This window comes from Danio aesculapii, chromosome 6 (genome assembly GCF_903798145.1).
Source record: "Danio aesculapii chromosome 6, fDanAes4.1, whole genome shotgun sequence".
NCBI classification, from domain to species: Eukaryota; Metazoa; Chordata; class Actinopteri; order Cypriniformes; family Danionidae; genus Danio; species Danio aesculapii.
The window spans coordinates 41,244,087-41,268,235 of NC_079440.1; the positions used below are offsets into that span (position 1 = coordinate 41,244,087).

Below are 24,149 nucleotides of genomic sequence, written 5' to 3' on the forward strand. Positions count from 1 at the left end.
TTGAGTATCAGTCTGGCAACTGAATGCTTGTTTGATTCCTCTCCTCTCTGTCGCCTGATACCACAAACTAATCAGTTCAGACAAGATAAATCCCCTCTGATCACCCTCCGCAGACTGCTGTTATCCACTGTATTAGGCAGTCATGCGTAAGAGGACATTTTGTCCCTGTACACCAACTTCCAAAAATACCTTTCTGGCTTTAGAGACTGGCGGTGGTATATGGTCTGGAAATTCTGGGACATGCTAATTCAAAGACAAAGCGGCAACCAAAAGCGACCGTTATCACCTCGCATCAGCTGTATTTGGTCTCGTCTAGGCCAAAAAAAATTAACTATATGTAAACACACACCAAATGATGACAGCTGACTGAAACTACAACGTGTTCTGCACCTGCGTGATGTTATGTACCTTTCCGTACCTGCAGGTGGCAGTAGTCTGTATTGTCACTCCACAATAACAGGGAAACCAGAGCTATTTCTGCACATACAAGATGTTAACAAAGATGCAATTAAGTTCCATTTTCACATTATTTTGTGAATCAACACAAGGGAATTTGCTCAGGCAAATGTCTAACAATATGATAAACCTTATCCTTTGCAAACATTTGAGCAATTCAACTAAATGACAGCTTCATTGTGTTCCATTTTGACCTGCATTATTTGCTTGGTTTCATCTCTTACATTTTAGTCCCCATGCTCTGATTTGTAGCTAAACAGCCATTCAAAGTGACCTCTCTCATAGACGCCACCAATGCCAATTCTACATACTGGCTGTATCCGTCTTCTATACCCTTAAACAGTGTACTATTTGAGGGTGCAGTCATTTGTAGTGTCTGAAACCATAGTGGACATTTTTTATTGTACTTAATCGCATAATCCACTGCAACATCAAATGTACAACATATGCGCTGCATCCCGCATACTTATACTACCCCCTAAAAGTATGTACTTTTTTGTGAAGGAAAAGTATCTACTTTTGAGTGTGTAACAGAAGAGTATGCAAGTTTTGGGACATACTACTTCCTCTTTAACAGATCGTTATGTTGCTTAGTTATGTGCCCTGTCAATCATCCACACATCATTCACATTTCTGTCATATTTAAATTCCTGCCATTCACAAGTCTTTCATGCAGAGAAATCTCCTCAGGTCTTTGGATAATTATGCATTCAGGCGTTCATGTCCAAACACGTCTTTATATAAGTTCACATTGTTGTTGCAGATGAAGTATATCACGGCAAACGTAATTTAAATATTTTCCATTTGGCTAGATATTCGTTAACAGTCATACAAACATTTTTACTTGAGCCTCTCGGTCTTGCACATCCACCATGTTTGTAGTTTATTTACACTTTTCACCCGCGTTTGTAGTTCTAATCAAATTCATGTCCAACGTGCATTGTGGGCAGTATCAGCAGTTAGAGTATGGACAGTTCCACACTTAGGCTGCGTCCGAAACCGCCTACTATTGCATTTGAATTTAAACGTACTAATCAGCCGGTAGAAAAGTAGGTTCTATACAGTATGAATGTTTGAATGGAATTCGAATGTACTACATCCGCCATTTTGTCATGGTCACGTGACCTACCTGCGTCAGTTGCATCGCTTCACTTCCATTCATGAATTCTCTCGTGGGGCATCATGGGATGCGCACTTCAGAATCTCGCCGGAAGTAGTAAGTCATCCGGATACTTCTCGCATACTGATTTTCGAATTCTATAAATTCGCGCATACTACTCGGCTCGCATACTGATTTTAGCGCACTATATAGTATGGAAGTATGCAGTTTCGAACATAGCCTTCGAATTTTTACTGGACATAGTAAGCCACTCGGGAACCATTGGCATACTCTTTTCAACATACTACGATTTGGGACATACTAATTCTATTTTCAAATGCTATTTAGGATGGATAGTATGTGAATTGGGATGCAGCATTGTACACTCAACTGCTACACAATACCCATAATGCACTTTGAAAGTTGGCACAAGATGGCATACACAGCAACTGTGTTTTACTAAAAATATATTTGAATTGTTAAATAAACATTTGTATACATGACAAAAATCTAAATACTTAGTTTCATTACTAATAGACAGACCACAAAGTGCTAAATCACAGTGTCAGACCAAGAAGTTGAAAAGCGAATCTGCCTGAGGGATATATCAACCAGCAAAGCACAAACAAAACTTGTTTTCATTCACTTCTTGTACTTAATGGACTATATTAGTGTAGGGATCAGTGCATGAGGATATAGGGCCGATTTCGGAGACAACCACTGAACCAGGCAGACTCCTATGGAGCCAGATTGGTCTCAAAAATAATACTGTTACAAAATAAAATTCATACATGTACAGCACAATTCACATTTACAAAATCAAATTTGTAAATTCAAAACACGATTTATGAATACAACAAAAATCTGAAATGTTTTCACCAAATGAATTGCATTTTTGTGTATTTTTGAATCGTGTTTTGATGAAGTTGAATGCAGCAATGTACAGAGACATCCTGAATGAAAACCTGCTTCAGAGTGCTCTTGACCTTAGACTGGGGCAACGGTTCGTCTTCCAGCAGGACAAAGACCCAAAGCACACCACCAAAATATCAATGGAGTGACTTCACAACAACTCGGTGAATGTCCTTGAGTGGCCCAGCCAGAGCCCAGACCTAAATCCTATTGGACATCTCTGGAGAGATCTGAAAATGGCTGTACACCGTCGCTTCCCGTCCAACCTGATAGAGCTTGAGAGGTACTGCAAAGAGGAATGGGCTAACATTCCCAAAGACAGGTTTGCAAAGCTTGTGGCATCATATTCAAAAAGACTTGAGGCTGTTATTGCTGAAAAAGGTGCATCAACAAAGTATTGAGCAAAGGCTGTGAATACTTACGTACATCTGATTTTTCAGCTTTTTCATTTTTTAAAAATTTGCAACAATTTCAAAAAATCTTTTTCCACATTGTCATTATGGGGTATTGTGTGTAGAATTTTGAGGAAATAAATGAATTTAATCCATTTTGAAATAAGGCTATAACAAAAAAATTTGGAAAAAGTGAAGTGCTATAAATACTTTCTGGATGCACTATATTCTCGCAGACGCTCTGATGTTGCCTGAGAGCCGACCATCAGCATGGTGTGTCCCACCCCTAACCTCCTGTCAAATCCCAAAATGAAAGGTCATAAATAGTCAAAAAAAAAAAAGCCAAGTATTTTGAATTTACCAAAAAAGAAAAACATGCCTATCTACGTTTTTCTACACCACATGTTACTTTGAGTGAATTATGGGAGTAATTTTAGTAGCTGTGTTTCCATCCAAAGGTGCAATTTTAATATAAACTGGAATATCGCATATAACATTTAAAGCACCATTTAGCAAACAAAAACACAGTTTCCATCCAGTGAGCCAAAGAGGACAAAATCGTCACTTCTCGATAAACTGACTCCAAATAATACAAAGAAAAATGAAATTTGCTGCAGTTGGAAAAGCTACTTTGGGCCTTTTTCTTATATAATAAAATACTTGTTCCGAAGATGAAATGTAACGAAGGTGCATGTGAAATGAAATGAAAAGTGTTTTTTAGAGACGTGAGACCCCTCTCTGGGAGCACAGCCGCTCAAGACAGTTCTGGAGGAAATAATTGAACTGTGTAGAATGAGGTGACATTTTATCCACACTTTAGACATTGAATATTGAAAGGCAGCTTATTAAAACTAATAAATTAATTTCAAAAGCTCATGAATAACTCCAAAAAACCCAAATCAAGTCCAAATCAATGACAGACATGTTGAATATTACAATAGACAAAACAAATAAACATACTCAAACACAGTGAACTCAAAAGAGCTTTAGCCATAGATATGCTTATGATGCTGGATAAAATACAAAGTAAAAAGTTACTGTCATCATGAATACAAATTAATCGCTAAGCCCCCTCTCACTCAGTTTTCGATATATATGGATTTTTTACAGCACCGCCTTATTTAAATCATTTGATTGTTTTTTTTAATGGAAGTTCCCCTTAATTTGAAACACAGTAGTCATGTGTTGATGAAGTTGATCATTTATAAATGTTTAGACTGACAGACAGAAGGTGACAGACAGAAAGCATCTTGAAGAGCGTGCAGAAACATGGGGGATGGGAAAGTGTCGTCTATATGACCATGTCATGTTTTGGGGGAGGGTCTGTGTTAGTATGATGAGTCTTTGTACTCACTGACCCTGTGGATGGAGGGAAAACAGATTTATAATCAGGTTATTACATAACCGTGTCTGTGTGTATTGATGCTGTGGTTGACTCCTGAATTAAAGGTTTTAATGATGCATGCAAACAGGATAATGGATTTTATTAAATAAAAGTGTGTCCAGTTTACTAAAGAATGACTGAATTATTGCCAGCTACTATCTTTAACAGATTTATTCACTTAATAGTAGTGTAGTTTTGATGGTTATCTTAAATTTTTCGTACCATTTTTCTTCGGTAATTAACCTTTATTCAGTGTTTTGCACTAATCTGTACTCATATCTTTTTAAATTATTATTATTATTATAATTATTATTATGATTATTATTATTTATGTGTCATGTTTATTTAACTGTTAAATATAAATGATAGAAATTAGACTAAAAAGAGGTGCAGGGCACAAATCTAGCTAACTTAAAGGGATAGTTCACCCAAAAATAAAAAAAATACCTCATCGTTTATTCTACAGCATGGGCTTTTAAACATTTATGAGAAGACATTTTGAAGAATTCTGCTAGCTGGCAACCATCAACTCTATATAGGACAAAAAAATTTCTTTCATTTATATTGTTGAATACAGATGCAGATATCTGTGGTGGTCATGGAGGAGCGGACAGCATGAGACTGATTCCTAAAAGACTTCAGTGATTAGTGGTGGTTCTAGTTTAAATAGCACCCTGGGCTGAACCACCCCAAAATACCCTCTCCCCATCCCCCAACAAATAAAGACACTATGTGGTTGACTTTATATATATATTTATTAAATATTTAAATATATATATTTTTAAAATATATACATTTAAGATAATTGTTTTGAATGCATTTAAATAAATTTATTTATTTTCAATAAATATAAAAATTTGTTTATTATTATTATTATTTTACATAGAATATATTATTATTCTAAATAAATGACAGAATCAATTCTAAATGTAACTGAAAAACAATGTAAAGACACAACTGGAGTCATATTCTAAGACCTTTGCATGAATATTAATTTTGACAGTTCTATAGAATACAAAAAATATATGTTTTCTAGAATTATCTGTTGTCTGAGACCTGACTCATGGCCAAAAATAATGTTATGAAGTCTTAGTTACCTCCCTGACTTTTTATTCCTCCTTTCTGCTTCATAGCCATGCTTAGTCAAAGTAACGTTATCATCATATGATTTAGTTTTGTCGACTTGCATGTTGATGCATGTAAACAACCAAGATCAGGAGAAGCGCGTTTGAGGCGCGCGGAAATGGCTTTCTGCACACACGCGTCAATTTGTTTTCACCAGCCATGTTTCGGTTGCTCATAAAGAATAACAAACTTGCCTGTGCAAAAGACGCCAAATGTGAATAGCCCATAATGTCTTTATTCTGGGATAACCACTCTAAATTAATACACTTGTATTTTGCACAAAAGGTGATACTATTGAGCATAAACTCTAATGTAAGCCTCGAGGCAGAGAATGATTTATGACTGACATTTTTGGAACTTGTGCATCAAGGAAACATAAAATACTGACTGAAGCCAAATGATGACTCCTCCTGTGTACTCATAAAATACTCTTTATCAGAACTGATGTTTTCATAACGAACCTTTACCAATCACAAAACTTTTCAATCCACAAATAAAATCTTTTAAATGATTAAAATGTTACTTAGATTTTTTGAATGTTGTTTAAATTGATAAAGAGTTCTTATATGAAATAATCACTGAATGTTTTTAAGGAGCCAAAAATGTTTTTTTTTACTAACATAATGGAGTATTTATCTCATGTCTAGAAAAGAATCCTCACACTGAAACCCATTATGTAATTAGTAAATGGAATCTGTTGAGGTTGTAACAAATGTAAAATTTAAACTAAACATGCAGTCAATTAATTATGGACAAATAAGAGACTACAAAAACATAAAGTAAATGTGTGATTTTACTTATACAATAATTTATAGATCATTTAAATCCCCCGTTGTTACATCAAATAACCATAATTCATACAAGGTATGATGTTCACTGCCATCTTGTGGTGATGTTGAAAAAATACTTCCTCTGCAATGGGTCAGGTAGTCTAAACCAGTAGCTGCCAAAGTAGGGGTCAGGACCCTCTTTGGGTACATTTAGTGAAGTACACTTAAATGAATACAGGCCACAACTGAACATTAAGGATGATCTCTGAGTGGCGGTCTCCAAAATTTAACCCAGAATAGATTTGTGCTGAAAATGTTGTGCACACAAGTCTCTTTAGGTGAGGTTAATATTAAATTAAACAAATTATTACATGACTATAAAATGATAAGGTTGTTAGACTGTTGCACCTGTTTTGTGTTGTCAATATGCTAGTGTTTATATGGACCTATTGATGTGTACACAACGTTTATATATTTATAACCACCTCTGATGGATGAGGGGGTCACTGGCATTGTTATTTTGGGGGTCGCGGGCTGACATGTTTGGGAACCCCTGGTTTAAATAGATGATTTTATTTCAACTAAATTATTTGTATATCATATAAATCCAATAATCCACATTGCTGTTACAAAAATGTAAAAATAATTTAAGTAAACATGATTGTCATTGGTCTCTTTGTGGTGATGCTGAGCATGTATGCAATGCTATGATTGCTTAAGCTGAGTTTAAGGGTCTTGTTATGAGCCCCTTTGTCAGTAAAGACTTACAGATGCTTGTGTCATTTTAAGCTTGACATAAGCCCTGAGCGGTTTAAATAAAGAGCAGTGAGCGGACTATATGCTAAATGATTATATAATGCTGCTTATGTAATTCTGACCCAAGCAGGACTCACTTGTTACTATGAATAGCCACTCCCAAATAAATATTTATCTGTAATGATATGGTACATTTGGGGTTTTTTGTTTAACATGGAGTCGGTAGTTCTTTTATTTGGCTAATATATTTGAACACAATGACTGTGTAATGAATTCCTATTTGAATTCAGTGGGAACAAAGCAGTGTGACACTAAATGATTTACAATGCAAATGCATTGGCAGTCTCCACAGCTTTGGCATGACAGCTCAAATATTATTCTATTGTGATATGGTTAAAACAGTATCATGTTCCAGCTCACTGAAACAGAGAAGCAAACAGTTCTTTATCTTGGCCAGCAAATTAGTGCTGGAATTGTATCTACTTCTGGTAGAATATAACAGATCTGATCTCTGCATTGGTTTTATGCATATTACATGGTTTTCAGGATTTACAACAGAATAGATATCTAAAGAGTGCTAGTGGTTTGATTTATAATGTACAATGCATTTAAAATGGCTTCAATTAAATGTTATGCGGTTTTTCTGTATATAAATTCACAATTTAAACCAAATTTTTGAGACATTTTCGTGCCCAGAGTACATACCTTAAGTACACCTCTTTTGAAAATGTTTATTAACTTCTTACTGAATACATATAAGATATATTGCTGTTTTTATAAAAGATTTTTTTCGACATTTATATTCATCAACACATCTTGCCGTTAAATAATTTTGTTAGAAGGTTCCAATTGCCTTTGGTACTGACTAATTTGATGTAATATATATATATATATATATATATATATATATATATATATATATATATATATATATATATATATATATATATATAAAAGTTATAAGTAAGTTGGATGTATTTTTTGAATCTGGATTTGCTCATTTTATGCTGAACACTATCATTAAAAAATTTAAAACATAATTTTAGTTTCTCCTATTGTTCAAAGATCTCCATCACTGATGTATTTGTCAGTCAGTGAGTCCACAGTAGGCCAGCTCAAAATATTCTGCATGCTATATGAGATACTTGCTAGCTTACTAACAAAATTTTTGTATAAAGTAGACTAACAGTTTTACTTCGAGTCAATATGTTTATTAGGAAAGTTATAACCACGGTTTTATTGGCTAGTAAAGTCTAGTTTCTTTAACAAACTTATTTGGATACTACAAGTGTCGTGGTTAAATATATTTGCAAAACCATGTAATTTATGGTTACAGTTGGTTAGCCTGTATGTATTTTGTTAATTTATAATAAAACATTTTATGTTAAGGCTAATTAAAGTAACGTCCGTCGTTACTATTTTTAACGTAGCCTGAGGTTAAAATCAACAGGAAACACTGATGACTAAAGTTGACTTGATGATGCAGTCGCGCGTCGATGACAATTTACCAAACACGTTTGGGCACGACGGAGGAATGTTACAAAATTGGCTAGTCAGCGTCCTGCCGTGACTTGTGGTAACGTAAGTTTGAGTCTGTAAAACTAATACGTATTCTTCCAGACTACCAGGCTGACTTAAGTGGATAGATACTGCGTGAAGCACGCTTTGCTTTGCTTTCACACCCATCTCTCAGTGCTCACTCCGCCCAACCGCCGTCAGTTTATAGAAGGAAGCGCCGAGACATCAGAGAGAAGATCGCCTGTGTGCCAACTAATCTAAGCTGAAGATGGCTGACGGAAAACTAGGTGGCAACCTTGGGGGTAACATTGGCGCCGGAGCTGGCATCCTGGCCAAACGCTTTCAGAAATCAATGAACCGAGCACAAGAGAAGGTAGGTGGGTTTTGGAGTTCAGGATTCTTGCCTCTCATGTCATGCTGCTGCTGAGGATGTGTGTTTTGCGTGTGAAACTTGTTTGTTCAAGTAAAATGACAGTCCTAAAGAAAAACTGTACAAATGTACCTAAAACATGTCAACACTGAATTGCAGAGCTGTTTTTTCGTTTTCAGTTGTGTGAACACAAAGACTGCCACTTCCTGCCCTCAATCACTTCCTCCAAGAGCTCAACTCTTACTTTGAATTTTACTTTTCAGCTGACACTAGTCGTTTTTTGACAACATACACATGCAGTTGTCTAATTTTGGAAATGTACAATTTGCTAAATAGTTCCTGTGTGCATTTCTAGTCTTTCCTCATCTCAAGGAATAGTTGCTGATATTTTGAGAAGGAATAGTTTGTCATTTTTTAGTAGCCATATCATGACAACTGTTGATCCGTCATGCCTGACTGTTCAGTAATTGATGATTTGTATGATCGTCATGTTGGCTGTAGGTTCTGCAGAAGCTAGGAAAAACCATGGAGACCAAAGATGAGCAGTTTGAGGAGTGCTCTGCCAACCTGAACAAACAGCAGGTACTTTCATAATAATAAGCAGATTTTTATTTTTTACCTCAAACATATGAAGTCTGCATTAAATAGCCTTATTTTAATATTGTACAGTGCTGTTTTTGAACCAGTTTGTGCTAGGTAAGTTGTGTTGTATAAAAATGACAGAGACATTGAAAGTAACACAGGAAACTCCACCTTTAGAAAATGTTAATATATGACTGCAGCTTTCTGCAGTTACAGTAGCTAAATAATGACCTTTTCTGCCCTTTTTCTGATGCTTTTTATAACCACAACCAAGCCAGGAAACTTCATTGAAATGCTATATTTGATCCGTAACCCTTTTCATTAAAAATGCTAACAACCTTGTTATGTTATACTGGTGATGACCCAGTTTTTAATTTAGAAATTTTACATTCTATTCAACATCCTGAATACATCACACCCCTGAGAATGTAATGCATTTAATAGTAGATAAATGACAGTGAATGATTCTACACTATAAATGACAACAAATCATAATCAATATTTAAGATGACCTTTCAGTCATAAATATATCTACAAATAATTTTAAATCTACTTAAACATTTTACATTTTATCATTATTATTATTTTTAAAATTATTTTTGACACTTGGTCCATTTCAGACTCCTTAGTTTTACACAATTCTTTTGTGATTTATTTTATTACTATTATTATTATTATTATTATATATTTTTTGCAATTTAAAAATGACAAATTTTGTAGTTGTAATTCCCAGAAATTTGCAGACAATTTTGCGATTAAAAAAAAGTATTTACCTATAAAATGGCATGGTACTGTCTGTAATATTTCATAATTAATAATTAATTAATTGAATTGCTGTAGCACTTCCAAATCAACAGTTAAATATGGAGCCAGATCAGTCCCAAAATCATACATTTACATAATAAAATTCATACATGCACAGCACAATTCACATTTAAAAAAGGTAGCCTACTATGTTAGGTGTGCAATCTGACACAATGACAGTGACGCAGATCATAAAATGAAAGCTTCTTTATTTTGATCTCTTGTCAAGACAAGATCTAAAACAAAACTAAAATAATAGGTATTTAGCCAAAGGAAGGTTGTATAACTCTTCAGTCTTTCTCTTTCTTAGATTTCACTCCCCGGAGCATCTGCCATCATGCACCTCACTCAGGACATGCGTTAGGGCTTCCCCTACCTAATACACCTAAAACAAGCATTGCCGTGAAACTCATCAATGGCAGGGAAGCGCTTTCTCTCATCAATGGCAGGGAATGTGTTAAACTAAATCATTTATCAATTTGACACACATCATAATACCAGCCATGCATGTAAAGCACAAATAACGTCCTTCAGTTCGGTCACGTCCAGCAGCCGTCATCTGTAAACCAATCTCCATCATTGTAAGCTGCTTGGTTTTCTGTCTGCCCCACTGCTCCGTTTGTTGGACGTTTGCTCCCGCTTTCTTTGCAGTCTGAAGTGCGGCAAATGCTTAAAATGCCCAATTTTTGCCATAGAATGTCTAATCTCATCTTTGCATTGACTTTACATGTAAATCACTCACGCTTCATCCTTGTCGACTTACTGCACAGGCTGTAAAACAACTCCCTCCTTCCATGTAATGTTAGGATTGAGAGGGCGCAGGTGAGACGTCATTTTTCGAGAGACTCAAATACATCACATGCACTGCGTATGCAACGTCTATAAGTCATGTAAACCAATTAATTGCAAACTGAAGTAAATCAAATTTTATTATATGGTTTGGAAGTTGATGTTTTATGAGATTATTTACATTGTTTTAGATTATTTCGCATTTAAATTAAGAATTTTGCAGGATCGTAAAAATATGCGAGTTTTTTTGTTGATTTTGCGTTGGATTAAGCAATCGCTGAAAACTAGGGGGTTTGCCATTTGTCTGTGTACCCTGGTTGAAAACTCAACATGTTTCATGTTTAAACATGAAAATCAAAAGTATATAAAGAGAACCAAACATTTTTAAAATAAAGGTCTTAATACAGTTTGAGTTAAGAGTCTCAAGATACTAAAACATTTCTGATTGCTTTTTTCAGACAGATGGCATCAGACTTTTTAAGGACGTTAAAGCCTACCACAATGCTGTTAAAGGTAATGTCTACATGTTTATTTTCTAAATTTACTATGAGTATATTGAATCAATTGAAGAATTAATAGAGATACTGTCACCTCTGTTAAAAAGTTATTTTACTAAATAATGGTTACAATTCATTGCAATGCATACTTATTTGCTAACTGTGCTCAGATGTCCGTACAAATTTGGCCTTAATGCTGCTGGGTAATGGTGAAAGTGACGATTGCTTGTTTTGAACATCAGAAGAAAGAATAGTCAGTTTTGGTTGCATTTCTCTGAGCATGTGGGGAAGTGAATGTCTGTTATTAATGGAACTGAAAATGCTCATTGTGTAAATGTCTACCAGAATAGTTGACCTATCCACTTGAGTTGTGGGCGTACCTTGCAAAATGAGAAGATGGTTGTGGTCTTGTTGCTCAAATTCTGCACAGATTTGATGGAAACCAAACTCACCACAGGGTTTTTTTCAGCCCCCAGGTGTTCTTAAAAAAAAAAAAGATGAATTGGTTTTGAGTAAGGTTGCACAATATTGGAAAATTCTGATATTGCAATATGAATACAGTTTTACAAGTTTTGAAAGTTTTCTGGGGAGTCTAACAGTATTCAGGTACAGAAATTGAATAACCACAATAGAAAAAAAATGCATTTCTTTCTTTTTGTCTTGTATCCAGTCCAAATATCAAAACATTCTTAGAGCAAGTAAAATATTGTTTTGTTTTCGCCATCAGAAGAGATAAGTCACAATTAAGAGATTCTCCTTTAAACAAGATAAATTATCTGCCAGTGGGGTAAGTGGAATAAGCTGGTTTTTGCTTTGAAATGTAGATATTTGGACTAAAAACAAGACAAAAATTACATTTCTGTATAATTACAATGATTTAATACAATTCTGTAGCTCCTGCTCAACTATAATTCCGACTCAACATTGCATATCTTTGCGGTGTGTATATTGCGGATGTGCACATTGCAATATCAATACTAAAACAATATATTGTGCAGCCCTAGTTGAGTATTGGCACAGAATAAGCTATTAATAAATTAATGTCTTCCTGTAGCTGTAAAGTTTGTGCAGGTAATCGGGTTGTTTGATTGTCAAAGAATGTAGAAATGTTCATCTAGAATATAATTAATCAAATGCATTTCTGTCGAGCACTGTATGTTTCTTTTTTTGGTGCATGACTACTACAACATACATCAGACGTACCACTTACAGGTCAATTTTAGAATTTAGTACAATCGCACCTTTGTTGCTTAAAGTGGCTTGTATTTGGATAGATTTAGAGATGAGACAACTGCCAGATTGTGTAACAGTTTTGAAAGAAGGTGTCATGTGATGTTCTGTACACTCCCTGTTTCTCAGTGATGCATGAATCATCCAAACGCCTGTCCCAGACTCTTAAAGATATCTATGAACCAGACTGGCATGGTGTAGAAGATCTTACTGTCATAATGGAGGTAAACAAGTTCTTTTTTGTCTCATGATCTCCTACTTCTCCTCATCTTGATCATTTCTCTGTCTTTATATTACAGAGTGAGGATCTCCTGTGGAATGACTATGAGGAGAAGCTAAACGATCAAGTCATTCGAACAATGGAGAATTATACCGCACAGTTCCAAGATGTCAAAGTGTGTATTTTTACTTTTTTAGTTACAGCTTTAATTTAGAGTGATAATATCAGATGCAAATGCCATGGTACAATCTCTAATATTTAATATTTTTATTGAATTGCTATGGCACTTCTAAATCAACGGTTAAATACGGAGCCAGATCAGTCTCAAAAATCATACATTTACAAAATAAAATTCATACATGCACAGCACAATTCACATTTAAAAAGACACAATTGGTAAATGCACAAATCCATTTCGTAAATTCAAAACATGATTTAAAAATACACAAATCCAATTTGAAAATTCAAAACACGATTCAAAAATAAACAAATCCTATTCAAAAATTCAAAACATGATTCAAAAATAAACAAATCCAATTTGAAAATTCAAAACATGATTTAAAAATAAACAAATCCAATTTGAAATTTCAAAACACGATTCAAAAATAAACAAATCCTATCTGAAAATTCGAAACACGATTCAAAAATAAACAAATCCTATCCGAAAATTCAAAACACGATTCAAAAATAAACAAATCCAATTTGAAATTTCAAAACACGATTCAAAAATAAACAAATCCTATCTGAAAATTCGAAACACGATTCAAAAATAAACAAATCCTATCCGAAAATTCAAAACACGATTCAAAAATAAACAAATCCAATTTGAAAATCCAAACATGATTCAAAAATAAACAAATCCTATTCGAAAATTCAAAACATGATTCAAAAATAAACAAATCTAATTTGAAAATTCAAAACACGATTAAAAAATAAACAAATCTAATTTGAAAATTCAAAACATGATTAAAAAATAAACAAATCCAATTTGAAAATTCAAAACATGATTCAAAAATACACATCCAAGTCATAAATTCAAAACACGATTCTAAAATAAACAAATCCAATTCGTAAATTAAAAAAAGATTCATAATAGACACAAATACAATTCATTTGGTGAAAATATTTCAGCTTTTTACATGTGAATTCATGAATTGTTTATTATATTTACGGATTGTGTTTTGAATTTACAAAGTGGATTTTGTAAATGTGAATTGTGCTGTGCATGTATGAATTTTATTTTGAAAATGTATTATTTTGGGGACTGACCTGTCTGCATAGTTAAATGGAAATATCACCCAAGATGAACATTTTGTCATCATTTATACACCTGTCTAAACCCAAGCTCAACAAGTGAGACCTTCTCAGTAGGGCTGCACTATATATCGTTTCAGCATCGATATCGCAATGTGATCATTTGTGATATCCACAACACAGGATCTGCAATGTCAAGTTCAGCTTCAGTTTATTCATCCCTCAGGAAGTTTGAGAATTATAGCTGACCAAGAACCAGATTGTTGAGTGATTGTGAAGTTTAACCAAATAGAGTGAAAGAGTGCTTGTTTGCTATGTTTTACAGGCCTATGACTGTAAGATTTCATTTAGTTATTTGTGTACAAGAAATTATAAAAAAGAAAATTTGTTGCATTTAACTTTTATGCAATGAAGACGATGCAGTTTTATTTGTACTTGACTAACTTGTACTTGAATACAGTTAGACTCACCAAAAATACAAATATAATATAATACAGTGTAATTTATGCAGTTTATCTGGCTTATGAAGTCATCTCAGTCAATATAAAATCATGAGTTCTTTCCAAATTGAGCCATTCAAGTCATCTGGTGAAATAATTATATTTATAACGCAATAAATATCGCAGAAAAACAAAATATCACGGTCTGATTTTTCCAATAATGTGCAGCCCTACTTTTCAGTCATATTTTGCAGCTGAAAATATCTTCACTAATCAGAGCTGTTATATAAATATAGCCGAGAGGCGCCAAAAGATAGTGACCTTTTTGTTTGCTTGTCTTTTAAAGAAATTCACCAAATGTTTAGATTGGTATAGTTAGTTTTAACTTTGTTATGAGTTGGGCATTGGCCTGTGCTGCTTTAAAAGTATATTTTAAAAAAACATCTGCCAAATACATCCACCGATCAGAAAACATAAAAATTCCTTTCAATATTTAAACTTTTCCAAATAACTCAATTTATTCCTTAATATGTCTATAGAACACAGTTATTTAAAAAAAACTTAAATAGTCTCTGTCCTATTTTTTTATTGTGCTTTTTGTTTAAGTTTTTGGATCAGGAGCGCAAGAGCTGCATAAAAAAATCTCCGCATATTTACTCAAAGAATGAAATGCATATACTGTAGGAATGGAACAAATTAAGGGTGAATAAAAGATGAGAGAATTAGAGTTTTTAGGTGCACTGTCTCTTTAAGCTCACTGTTCTGTTGCTATAATTTCTATAATTCTGTCATCTTGCAGGAAAGAGTAGCTAAACGAGGAAGGAAACTAGTCGATTATGATTCAACCCGACATCATCTGGAGGCATTACAAAGCGCCAAGAAGAGAGATGAGGCCAAAGTAAATAAGGTCAGCTAACACTCGATCATTTTGACATTTCATTTAGAAATAATTCATATTCCAAATGTATGGTTATAGCTGAACTATTTGTATGATCATTGTTTCTAATTCCTCTCAGGCTGAGGAAGAGTTTAACAAAGCCCAGGAGGTATTTGAAGAAATGAACAAGGAGTTGAGAGAGGAACTGCCTGTTCTCTACCAAAGGTTGGTGCAGCTTTATCAACCAGAATTCCCCAAAAATTCCTCCCAGTTAAACAAAAACGTTCCTGATGGTACAAATAGTAACTTAATTTGGGTACATTCTCTTCCTGCTTTCAGTCGTATCAGTTGCTATGTCACCATGTTCCAGAACATCTCAAACCTGCGGGATGTTTTCTACAAGGAGATGAGTATGGTAAAAATGGCACTTCTTGTTGTGAATTACAGTTTTGTCTTGATTTTGGTTTGATTCGTGGTTTCTTTTGCATTTATAATGTGTTGTATTATAGCTAACAATAATCTTATAGGACTTCTGAGAAGAACATTTGCATGTACAGTATATGTTTTTATTTGATTCACTGAATGAGTATTTATTTATTTATTTATTTATTTATTTATTATCAGAATGAGTTGAATCATTCCCTTTTCAGTAACCATGTTTAAAAAGATTTCTATCTTAATTTAAAAAAGGTTGAAAGTTTAGTGTTACTGACTATCAAAATGTATTTTCATGTTTCAGTTGAATCACAACATTTATAATATGATGAAGAAGCTTGAAGATCAGCACTCTACCAAACCCTTCATTGTTAAAGGATTGAACAGGTAATATTTGTTTTTGTGAATAATCTGTAGTTTTGACTGCTGAAGTCCAAAGTGTGCTCCTTTTATATGATGGTATGGGGACATACAATCAACATGTGCACTAGAAAGATTCATCCTTGTCAAATATCTACACTTTTTCTCTACAAAGATATTCCTACTGCTTTTAAGTTTTGGAGTCATAAATAGAGTGGGAGGAGTATCTTTTAATCCTCCACTGATCAATGCAAGCGTTTATAGTTAGCCATATTTAGTGGTTTGATGTTGTTCTGTCTCAATTTTTTGCCCACTGTGAAGGTACAGTAATGCAGAAATGATTCAAAGAACATACGCAAGCTATGTGTACATTGGTTTCAAAAAATGGACAGTGGACGTAGTTTGCATGTACTGTTTTTGTGACCTTGATATGTAATCAACTGTAATGCTGGTTTAATCGCTTTTATCGTATTTTGGGTCAAATAAATGCAATCTTGATGAACATTAGAAACATTAACCCCAACCCCAAGTTTTGAACGGTTGATTAAATATCGTATTCCCTTAAAAACAGTGAGACATTGTGTTTATTAAATGTGCAATTATAGGTTTGTGTAAAACACGGTTGATCTTTGAAACCAACACCTAAAGCAATACATCAATGTTGTATAGCAGTGGCTGCATCTGACAGCTCAAGCAAAGAAGTCTACATTTAAAACTGGTATATTAATACAACGACATACATTGTTTCTTTGTATGTGTGTGTGGTTTCAAAGAAACAATGACACAGCCTTGGTATCTGTTTTCAGGTCTTCCTGCTTTCTATTATTTCTCTATAACGGGAATTCTTTTTCAGTACTAGCCTCTTGCCTGAATCTAAAAGTTACAGTATGTTTCCAGTAATACGCACCGAACAGACAGCTAGCAAATGTTCACAAAATTACTTATGGTGTTGAAATGTATTTTTTAAATGTTTGTCAGTAATAATTGCTTGCTTTATCTTCTGGATGTGTTCACACATCTATATTTTGGTTCATTTGGTATGGACCAAAAAAGATATATTTAGTTCACTTAGCATTTCCACTGTCATTTTAAACACAAAATCTAAACATACACACAAAAGCATTTATCTTTTTTTACAGAACATTTAGAACAATGTTTTACCAAATGTGTTTGCTGTATATTCAACGAGCATATTGTATGTGTTCAACAAATATATTGTACAACAAGGCATATTGTACTGTATATGTTCAACAATATGAAAGTTAGGGAAAGTTACTTTAGAAAGTAATGCATTACAATATTGAGTTACTCCATGGTTACTCCCCAAAAAAGTAACTAGTTGCGTTACTTGGTTACCTTTTTTGGTGAGTAATGCATTACATTACTTTTGAGTAGGCCCACACGGAATCTGCACACGGAGAAATCCACAGATTTTTAGCCCATCATTGAGTCTATGTATTTACTTGTGTAAATGTGTGTACATTTATATTTATTCAGTTTTTAAATTAATTTCACTAATGTTATTGTGATTTTATTATTTGCCAAATTAGTGGATCTAGATGGATGTGTATCGTAAATATTAAGTAAAAGTAAAAAATGTATTATTTTTTAATTTCGTGTATTAAGTTTTTAGTTATGATACTTCTAAAATCAATCCGCATAAATCCGCATTTTTCTACCTGGCTGAGGCTTGATCTCTTTCAGAACTTGGAGTTTTTCTTCTTGTTTTATTAATAGAAGAGCTCTGCAATTAACAATGCGCTGTATAACCTACACCTTTATTTACCTTTAAAAATCACACAAAAATGAAACATGCCGTACATATACAGATCATCTACTTTTGTACTATTTGTCTTATTAGTTACGTAAAAGTCACTGTCCATCGAGACAATCTACCTTTTCCTTTTTTCAAAGCGTTCAAAATAATGAATGCGTTCTCTTATTGTGTGCATGATTCAATGTGACTGATCATTTTAATTTAGTAATTTTCTAAAAAGCAGATTAATTAAAATAAAAAGTAACTCACATTACATTTAAAAAGTAACTCAATAATTGTTACTTTTTACTCACTTACTTTACTCGTTACTTAGAAAAGTAATATTACTACAGAACTTACACTACTTGTATTGCATTACTCCCAACACTGAATATGAACGTCTTCATATTTCATTTGTACCACACCAGAGTTCATTTGGGAGTAGACTGATACCAACCTCTGCTTATTTGGTGCACACCATGTATCAGAGGGCAGCATTTATACTTAATCAAATGAACTTCACCAACAAGGCAATTGCACGGTTTATTTTAATTCAATTGAATTGAATTGAGTTTTTAATCAATCCAAATCTGCAAAGACCGAACACCTTCCTTAAAGGGATAGTGCACCCCAAAATGAAAAATGTCCTTAAGTGATTTTACATTTGATGCATTTCTTTATTCTGTTGAACACAAGATCTTTCTAAAGAATGTTGAAAAAATCCAGCCATTGACGTCCAAACAAAAAATATGTCTTTCTTTGTGTTCATCAGAATAAAGAAACTAAAACCGGTTTAGAACAAGTGGAAGATGAATAAATGATGGCAGAATGAACTGTCTCTTTTAAATGAATTATTTCTTTATGTTTTGTATTGTCTTTTAATGTTACTTGCTTTACTTTCTCCTAGTTCTAAATCAAAGAAGAGAAAGTCTGTTACAATCTCTGCACCAATCCCCTGTAACACCGCCTTCCCTCCTGATCATCCAGCTATGAGCAAGCTCAGCATGCCCGACACCCTCACACACACGGACACATGCATACACACTCCCTCAAAGAGCACAGAAATATCAGAATCCGAGTCAGACTCTTTTGACAGTGAACCCAACACCCCCAAACGGCAGTCTTTGTGTTCGGTTCGTTCTGACGGAGCTGCCGAAAACACATCTGAAAGTACCACTGATGAGACTGTGCAAGCAAACGGTCAAGAACATCAAGATTCAGTGTCTGTTGAGCACCGGGAAGAGGAGGAAGCTAAATCAGCAGCATCATCAGAAGACACCCATGATGCATCTACAGATGGAGACGATCAGACTAAACTCTTATTGGCCGAGGAGGACAAACCTGCACCCGTCCCCACTCCTCGAAGATCCAGCACATCAAAGAAGAATGAAGGAGAGATGGATGAAAATACAAAAGGCTCCAGTGAAGATGTGCAAGACCAAAAGACGGAATATAAGAATCCTCCTGGTTTCCTCTATAAGGTAGAGTCTCTATGCATTAAAGGGATAATTCAACCCAAAATGAAATGGCTTACCATTTATTTACGAGTTTCTATCTTCTGTTAAACACAAAAGAGCATGTTTTGACGAATGTCAGAAAGTAGCAGTTGAAATTCATATGAAATAAAGCTACTATGGAGTTTAATAGCTACTGGTTTCCAATATTCTTAAATAGTCATCTGAATAAGTGATGACAGAAATCCAAGATCAAACAAAGTGCTCAGGGGTAGCTTAAATAACGTTTCGGAGCTCTTTGTGTAAGTGATTCATCAGAACAAACAGCAAAAATCAGTCCAAGACACTCGAAAGATGTAGAAAAAATATGAAAAAGCCTTTATTGACATGGCTAATCCTTAAAAAAACCTACGTGTTTAGGCAAAGAACTGCCTTCATTAGGGAAACGTTACCCTGATCTTTAATATATATTTTTTCGAGTGCCTTGGACTGATTTTTGCTGTCAACTTTTGTATTTTTTTGTTTTGTTTTTTGAATGAACACTCCTTTAAGATTGATTTGTGTTGTTGATGTTTTTGTTTGGATTATTTTTCAGGCTGTCGCTCTGAAAAGTCAAGACTCGGATGAAGGTGTGCTGCTTCTGTTTGAAAAGGGAGATGTGATCCTTACGTTTGTAGATGAAGAAGAAGAAAAGGTATGCAGATAAACCATTTAGGGGTGTGTGTGTGTGTGTGTGTGTGTGTGTGTGTGTGTGTGTGTGTGTGTGTGTGTGTGTGTGTGTGTGGTGTGTGTGTGTGTGTGTGTGTGCGTGTGTGCGTGTGTGCGTGTGTGTGTGCGTGTGTGTGTGTGCGTGTGTGTGTGTGTGTGTGTGTGTGTGTGTGTGTTTTGTTATAATAAGTTAATCCTTGTATTTAGGATGGATGGATAAAATTGATACATTTTGACAGTTTAGATTAAAGATGCCCAAACTAGGGCCCACAGGCCTAAGTTGGCCCCTGAAAACCTTTAATTTGGCCCGTCATCCAATCTGAGAAAAGGTAGAATGATGAGGATGAGTTACAGATTTTTAATGACAAATTTAATGTAACACTTTGTTTCTATTGTTAATAGTTAACTGCAATTAAATGTTTCGATAAAGTGGTGTAAATTTAATCTGATTCTGTCTAAATGTACATACTGTCTCCCGACAATCCAAAAACTTTGGTTAGCAAATCAAAGCAAAGGCAGATTCTGCATGACTAGTGTATTCAGTGTTGAACTCCACTTATCTATGTGATCGTTTATGTTTTTATTGTAATAAGTTCTCATTTTAAAAGTTATACTTCATTAGTTAATACAATTTAAAGTAATGTTATCTATTTAATTTGAATTTTTTTTGTTCATCAAAGAATCAGTAAAATACTGATTTTCATGAAACTATTTGTGGAATATTAAATTCAACATTGATAAGAAAATCAGGGTGTTAGAATGATTTCAGAAAGATCCCAAGACACTGAAAACTCTGACTTCTGAAGGTTTCACATTTTAATACTGTTCTTTTTTAGTACTGTGCACAGGCTTTGTATGAGAAAGCAAATATCTTTGTGAAAGAATGTAGCTTAGTGTTTCATGGTGGAACAAAGTTTTTACATTTTTTTTTACCCTTTTAACCTGAACAAGCTATTCAAGGTCTTTAGGAATCATGCCAGTTTTTCTCAGGGTTGGAAGTAAATTCTGAAGCACAGTAGCCCTCCAGTTCCCCACCCTTGATTTAAGGGCTTTGTATGTTTGTGAGCCCCCTCCTGATGTAATGATTGACTGGGTGAGACTGTGTCTCCAAATGCATTAAAATCCACATTGATGTTATCTATGTGCATAGCAAGGTGAAACATCAAATATCTTTAACGTGTTCATTAATGCCATTAAAACCGACGTCACAAGTGTATTACAGAGCAAATGAATAATGAATCTGTTATATAAAAACAAAAACCCATCCATTAACTATTATAACTATAACCACCTAGCAACCACTCAGAACACCCTAACAACAACTTAAAACCACTTGGAATACCATAGTAACCACCTAGCAACACCTTAGCAACCGCCTAGCAACTATTCAGAACAGTCTAGCAACCAGCTAGCAATGCCTTAGCAACCACTCACAACACTTTAACATCCACCTAGCAACGCCTTGGCAGCCACCTTAGTAACCACTCAGAACACCTTAACATCCACCTTGCAACTCCTTAGCAACCACTCATAATACCCTATTAACCGCCCAGCAATCACTCAGGATAGCCTTGCAACTGACTAGCAACACCTTATCATTCACCTAGCAACCACTCAGAAAACCCTAGCAATCGCCTAGCAACACCTTAGCAACCACCTAGAACACCCTAGCAACCAACTATTAATGCTACCGCCTATCATCCACTCAGAACACCTTAACATTGACCTAGCAATGCCTTAGCAACCAATCAGAATACCCTAGCAATGCCTTAGCAACCACTCAGAACACCATAGCAACCACCCAGCAATCACTCAGAACAGCCTAGCAACTGCCTGGTAATATTTTAGCAATGACCTAAAACATTCTAGCAACACCTTAGCAACCGCCTATCAACCACTTAGAACACCCTAGCAAATCATTTGCAACTACTCAGAACACCCTAGCAACCGCCTAGCAATCACTCAGAACAGCCTAGCAACTGCCTAGCAACACCTTCTTCATGACCTAGAACATCTTAGCAACACCTTAGCAACCACACAGAACATCCTAGCAACACCTTAGCATCCACCTAGAACACCCTAGCAACCACTCTGAACACCCTAGCAACACCTTAGCAACTATTCAGAACACTCTAGCAACCATCAAGCAACGCCTTAGCAACCGCCTTGCATCCACTCAGAAAACCTTAACATCCAGCTAGCAACACCTTAGCAACCAAGCAATGTCCTAGAAACCACTCAGAACACCCTAGCAACTCCTTAGCAACCACTCAGAACACCATGGCAACCACCTAGCAATCACTCAGAACAGCCTAGCAACATCTTATCCACCTAGAATATCCTAGCAAGGCCTTTGCAACCACTCAACACCCAAGCAATGCCTTAGCAACCACCCAGAACACCCTAGCAACACCTTTGCATCCACCTAGCAACCACTCAGAACACCCTAGCAACCGCTTAGCAACCCCTCAGAACACCCTAGCAACCACCTAGCAAGAAACATGCCAATCCAGACTTGAAACATGCTAACATCTGTTTCAAACCTCTTAAAAACATCTTCAAATATTTCAGCTTTAAATCTACTACAAACTTTCAGACTATGGACGATATTAAATAGTCTTATGCTCAAGTAAACATGATATTATTATGAGAGTTAATAGCAGAAATGGGATTTTTGCGTGAACTAGCCCTTTAATGTTTTATTCTAATAAAACAGCCTGAAACATGTTAGCACCATTAAACAGTCCTGTAATGTTGTTTCAGCCTGAAGGCTTTGTGTGGGGAGTGAGAGAGCAGGACTGGATCCAGTACAAGGATCTGACTCTTCTCTCCGGCATCGTGGAGGAGTCTGAGATCCAGCGCAACACCTCATGAAGGACGCCGTGTGAACCCAAAGCCCCTTCAGTGCCTGTGGAGTGTCCTGATGACTGGATGTTGTAATATGAACTCTGTCTGCACTGTGCTCTAGCCTTGAAAGACACTCTTGTCTTGTCAGTTGTTGTCTTTACAAACTTCCTGTTGCGGACTCAAGCCTGCAGACAGTCTTAGTCCTTTATTTTCAGATCTTCTTTGGCTTTCTGATTTTTATAGATCCTAGTATCGATCACTAGATTTACACATCATTTGTAGAGGTATCGTCACTGTTTAATACTTATGATTGTTCCAGTATATTGTGTACAAATATATATATTTTTAAACATTTTCAAGTGGTGAATATTAATACAGTTTCTGTTGAATTAGCATCTTGTGGCTCTATGTGTGTCTTGTAATGTTTACCGTCTGTTGTTTCTCATATATCTCAGTGTTAAAGGTTGACTACCAAGCTTGTGACAATGTTTACAGGACTAAAAAAAGTTTCTGATGTTCACTGTGAAACAGTTTTCTAAAATGAACAGAGAAAGTCTGTTGTTTTTCTACAATAAAGTTAAGAGCAGAAGAAGTGGGAAAGTTCCAGTACATCCTTTAATGGTATATAAAATTCACTTACTGCTACACTGAAAAAAATGATGTCTGTTAAATTGTTGCAAACTATTTCTATATGTTGAATTTAAACAATATAAATTTAGTAATGTTCAACTTAATTTGTCGGTTTAAATTCAGCCCAAATAAATAGTTTCCAACCACTTAACTTAAAAAAATTAAGTAAATACAAGGACTCATCTTTAAATAATTATTTCAGTGTATTTAGAGTGAGTGTACTTACTTTGCTCACTGATGCTAAACTACAGCTCTGGGAAAGAACGGATCTCTGCAAAGATATTCATTTTCTGAATTGACCTTTATACGTGTTTTGAGTAAAATGTTTATTTGCGTTTTATTCTATCAACTACAAATAGAGTCTTCAGTTTTTTAGAAATTAAATAATCATTTAGAAAGGCCAAAAGTCAATATAAAAAAGGATTTTAGTGTAATTTTTACCCCAGAGATACACTTCCAGGCAAAACATTTGGGGTCAGTTTTT

At 34.9% G+C, this 24,149-nt stretch overlaps 1 protein-coding gene across 1 annotated transcript; it reads left to right on the plus strand.

Moving 5' to 3' along the window:
• Positions 1-8,403: 8,403 nt before the first annotated feature.
• bin2b (bridging integrator 2b) lies at positions 8,404-23,635 on the plus strand. The gene is made up of 12 exons (XM_056460177.1): positions 8,404-8,785; positions 9,284-9,364; positions 11,416-11,470; positions 12,814-12,908; positions 12,984-13,079; positions 15,398-15,505; positions 15,615-15,700; positions 15,815-15,890; positions 16,215-16,297; positions 18,934-19,507; positions 20,076-20,174; positions 22,952-23,635. Exons 1-12 carry the CDS (start codon positions 8,681-8,683, stop codon positions 23,060-23,062), a joined length of 1,569 nt encoding a protein of 522 aa, XP_056316152.1. The 5' UTR covers positions 8,404-8,680; the 3' UTR covers positions 23,063-23,635.
• The last annotated feature ends 514 nt before the right edge of the window (positions 23,636-24,149 follow it).

Bases quoted from the DNA above. Each gene is read 5' to 3' on its own strand.
- bin2b (XM_056460177.1), top strand. From the start codon at position 8,681: ATGGCTGACGGAAAACTAGGTGGCAACCTTGGGGGTAACATTGGCGCC. The intron at 8,786-9,283 runs GTAGGTGGGTTT...TGTTGGCTGTAG, and splicing joins TGAACCGAGCACAAGAGAAG to GTTCTGCAGAAGCTAGGAAA. The intron at 13,080-15,397 runs GTGTGTATTTTT...GTCATCTTGCAG, and splicing joins CACAGTTCCAAGATGTCAAA to GAAAGAGTAGCTAAACGAGG.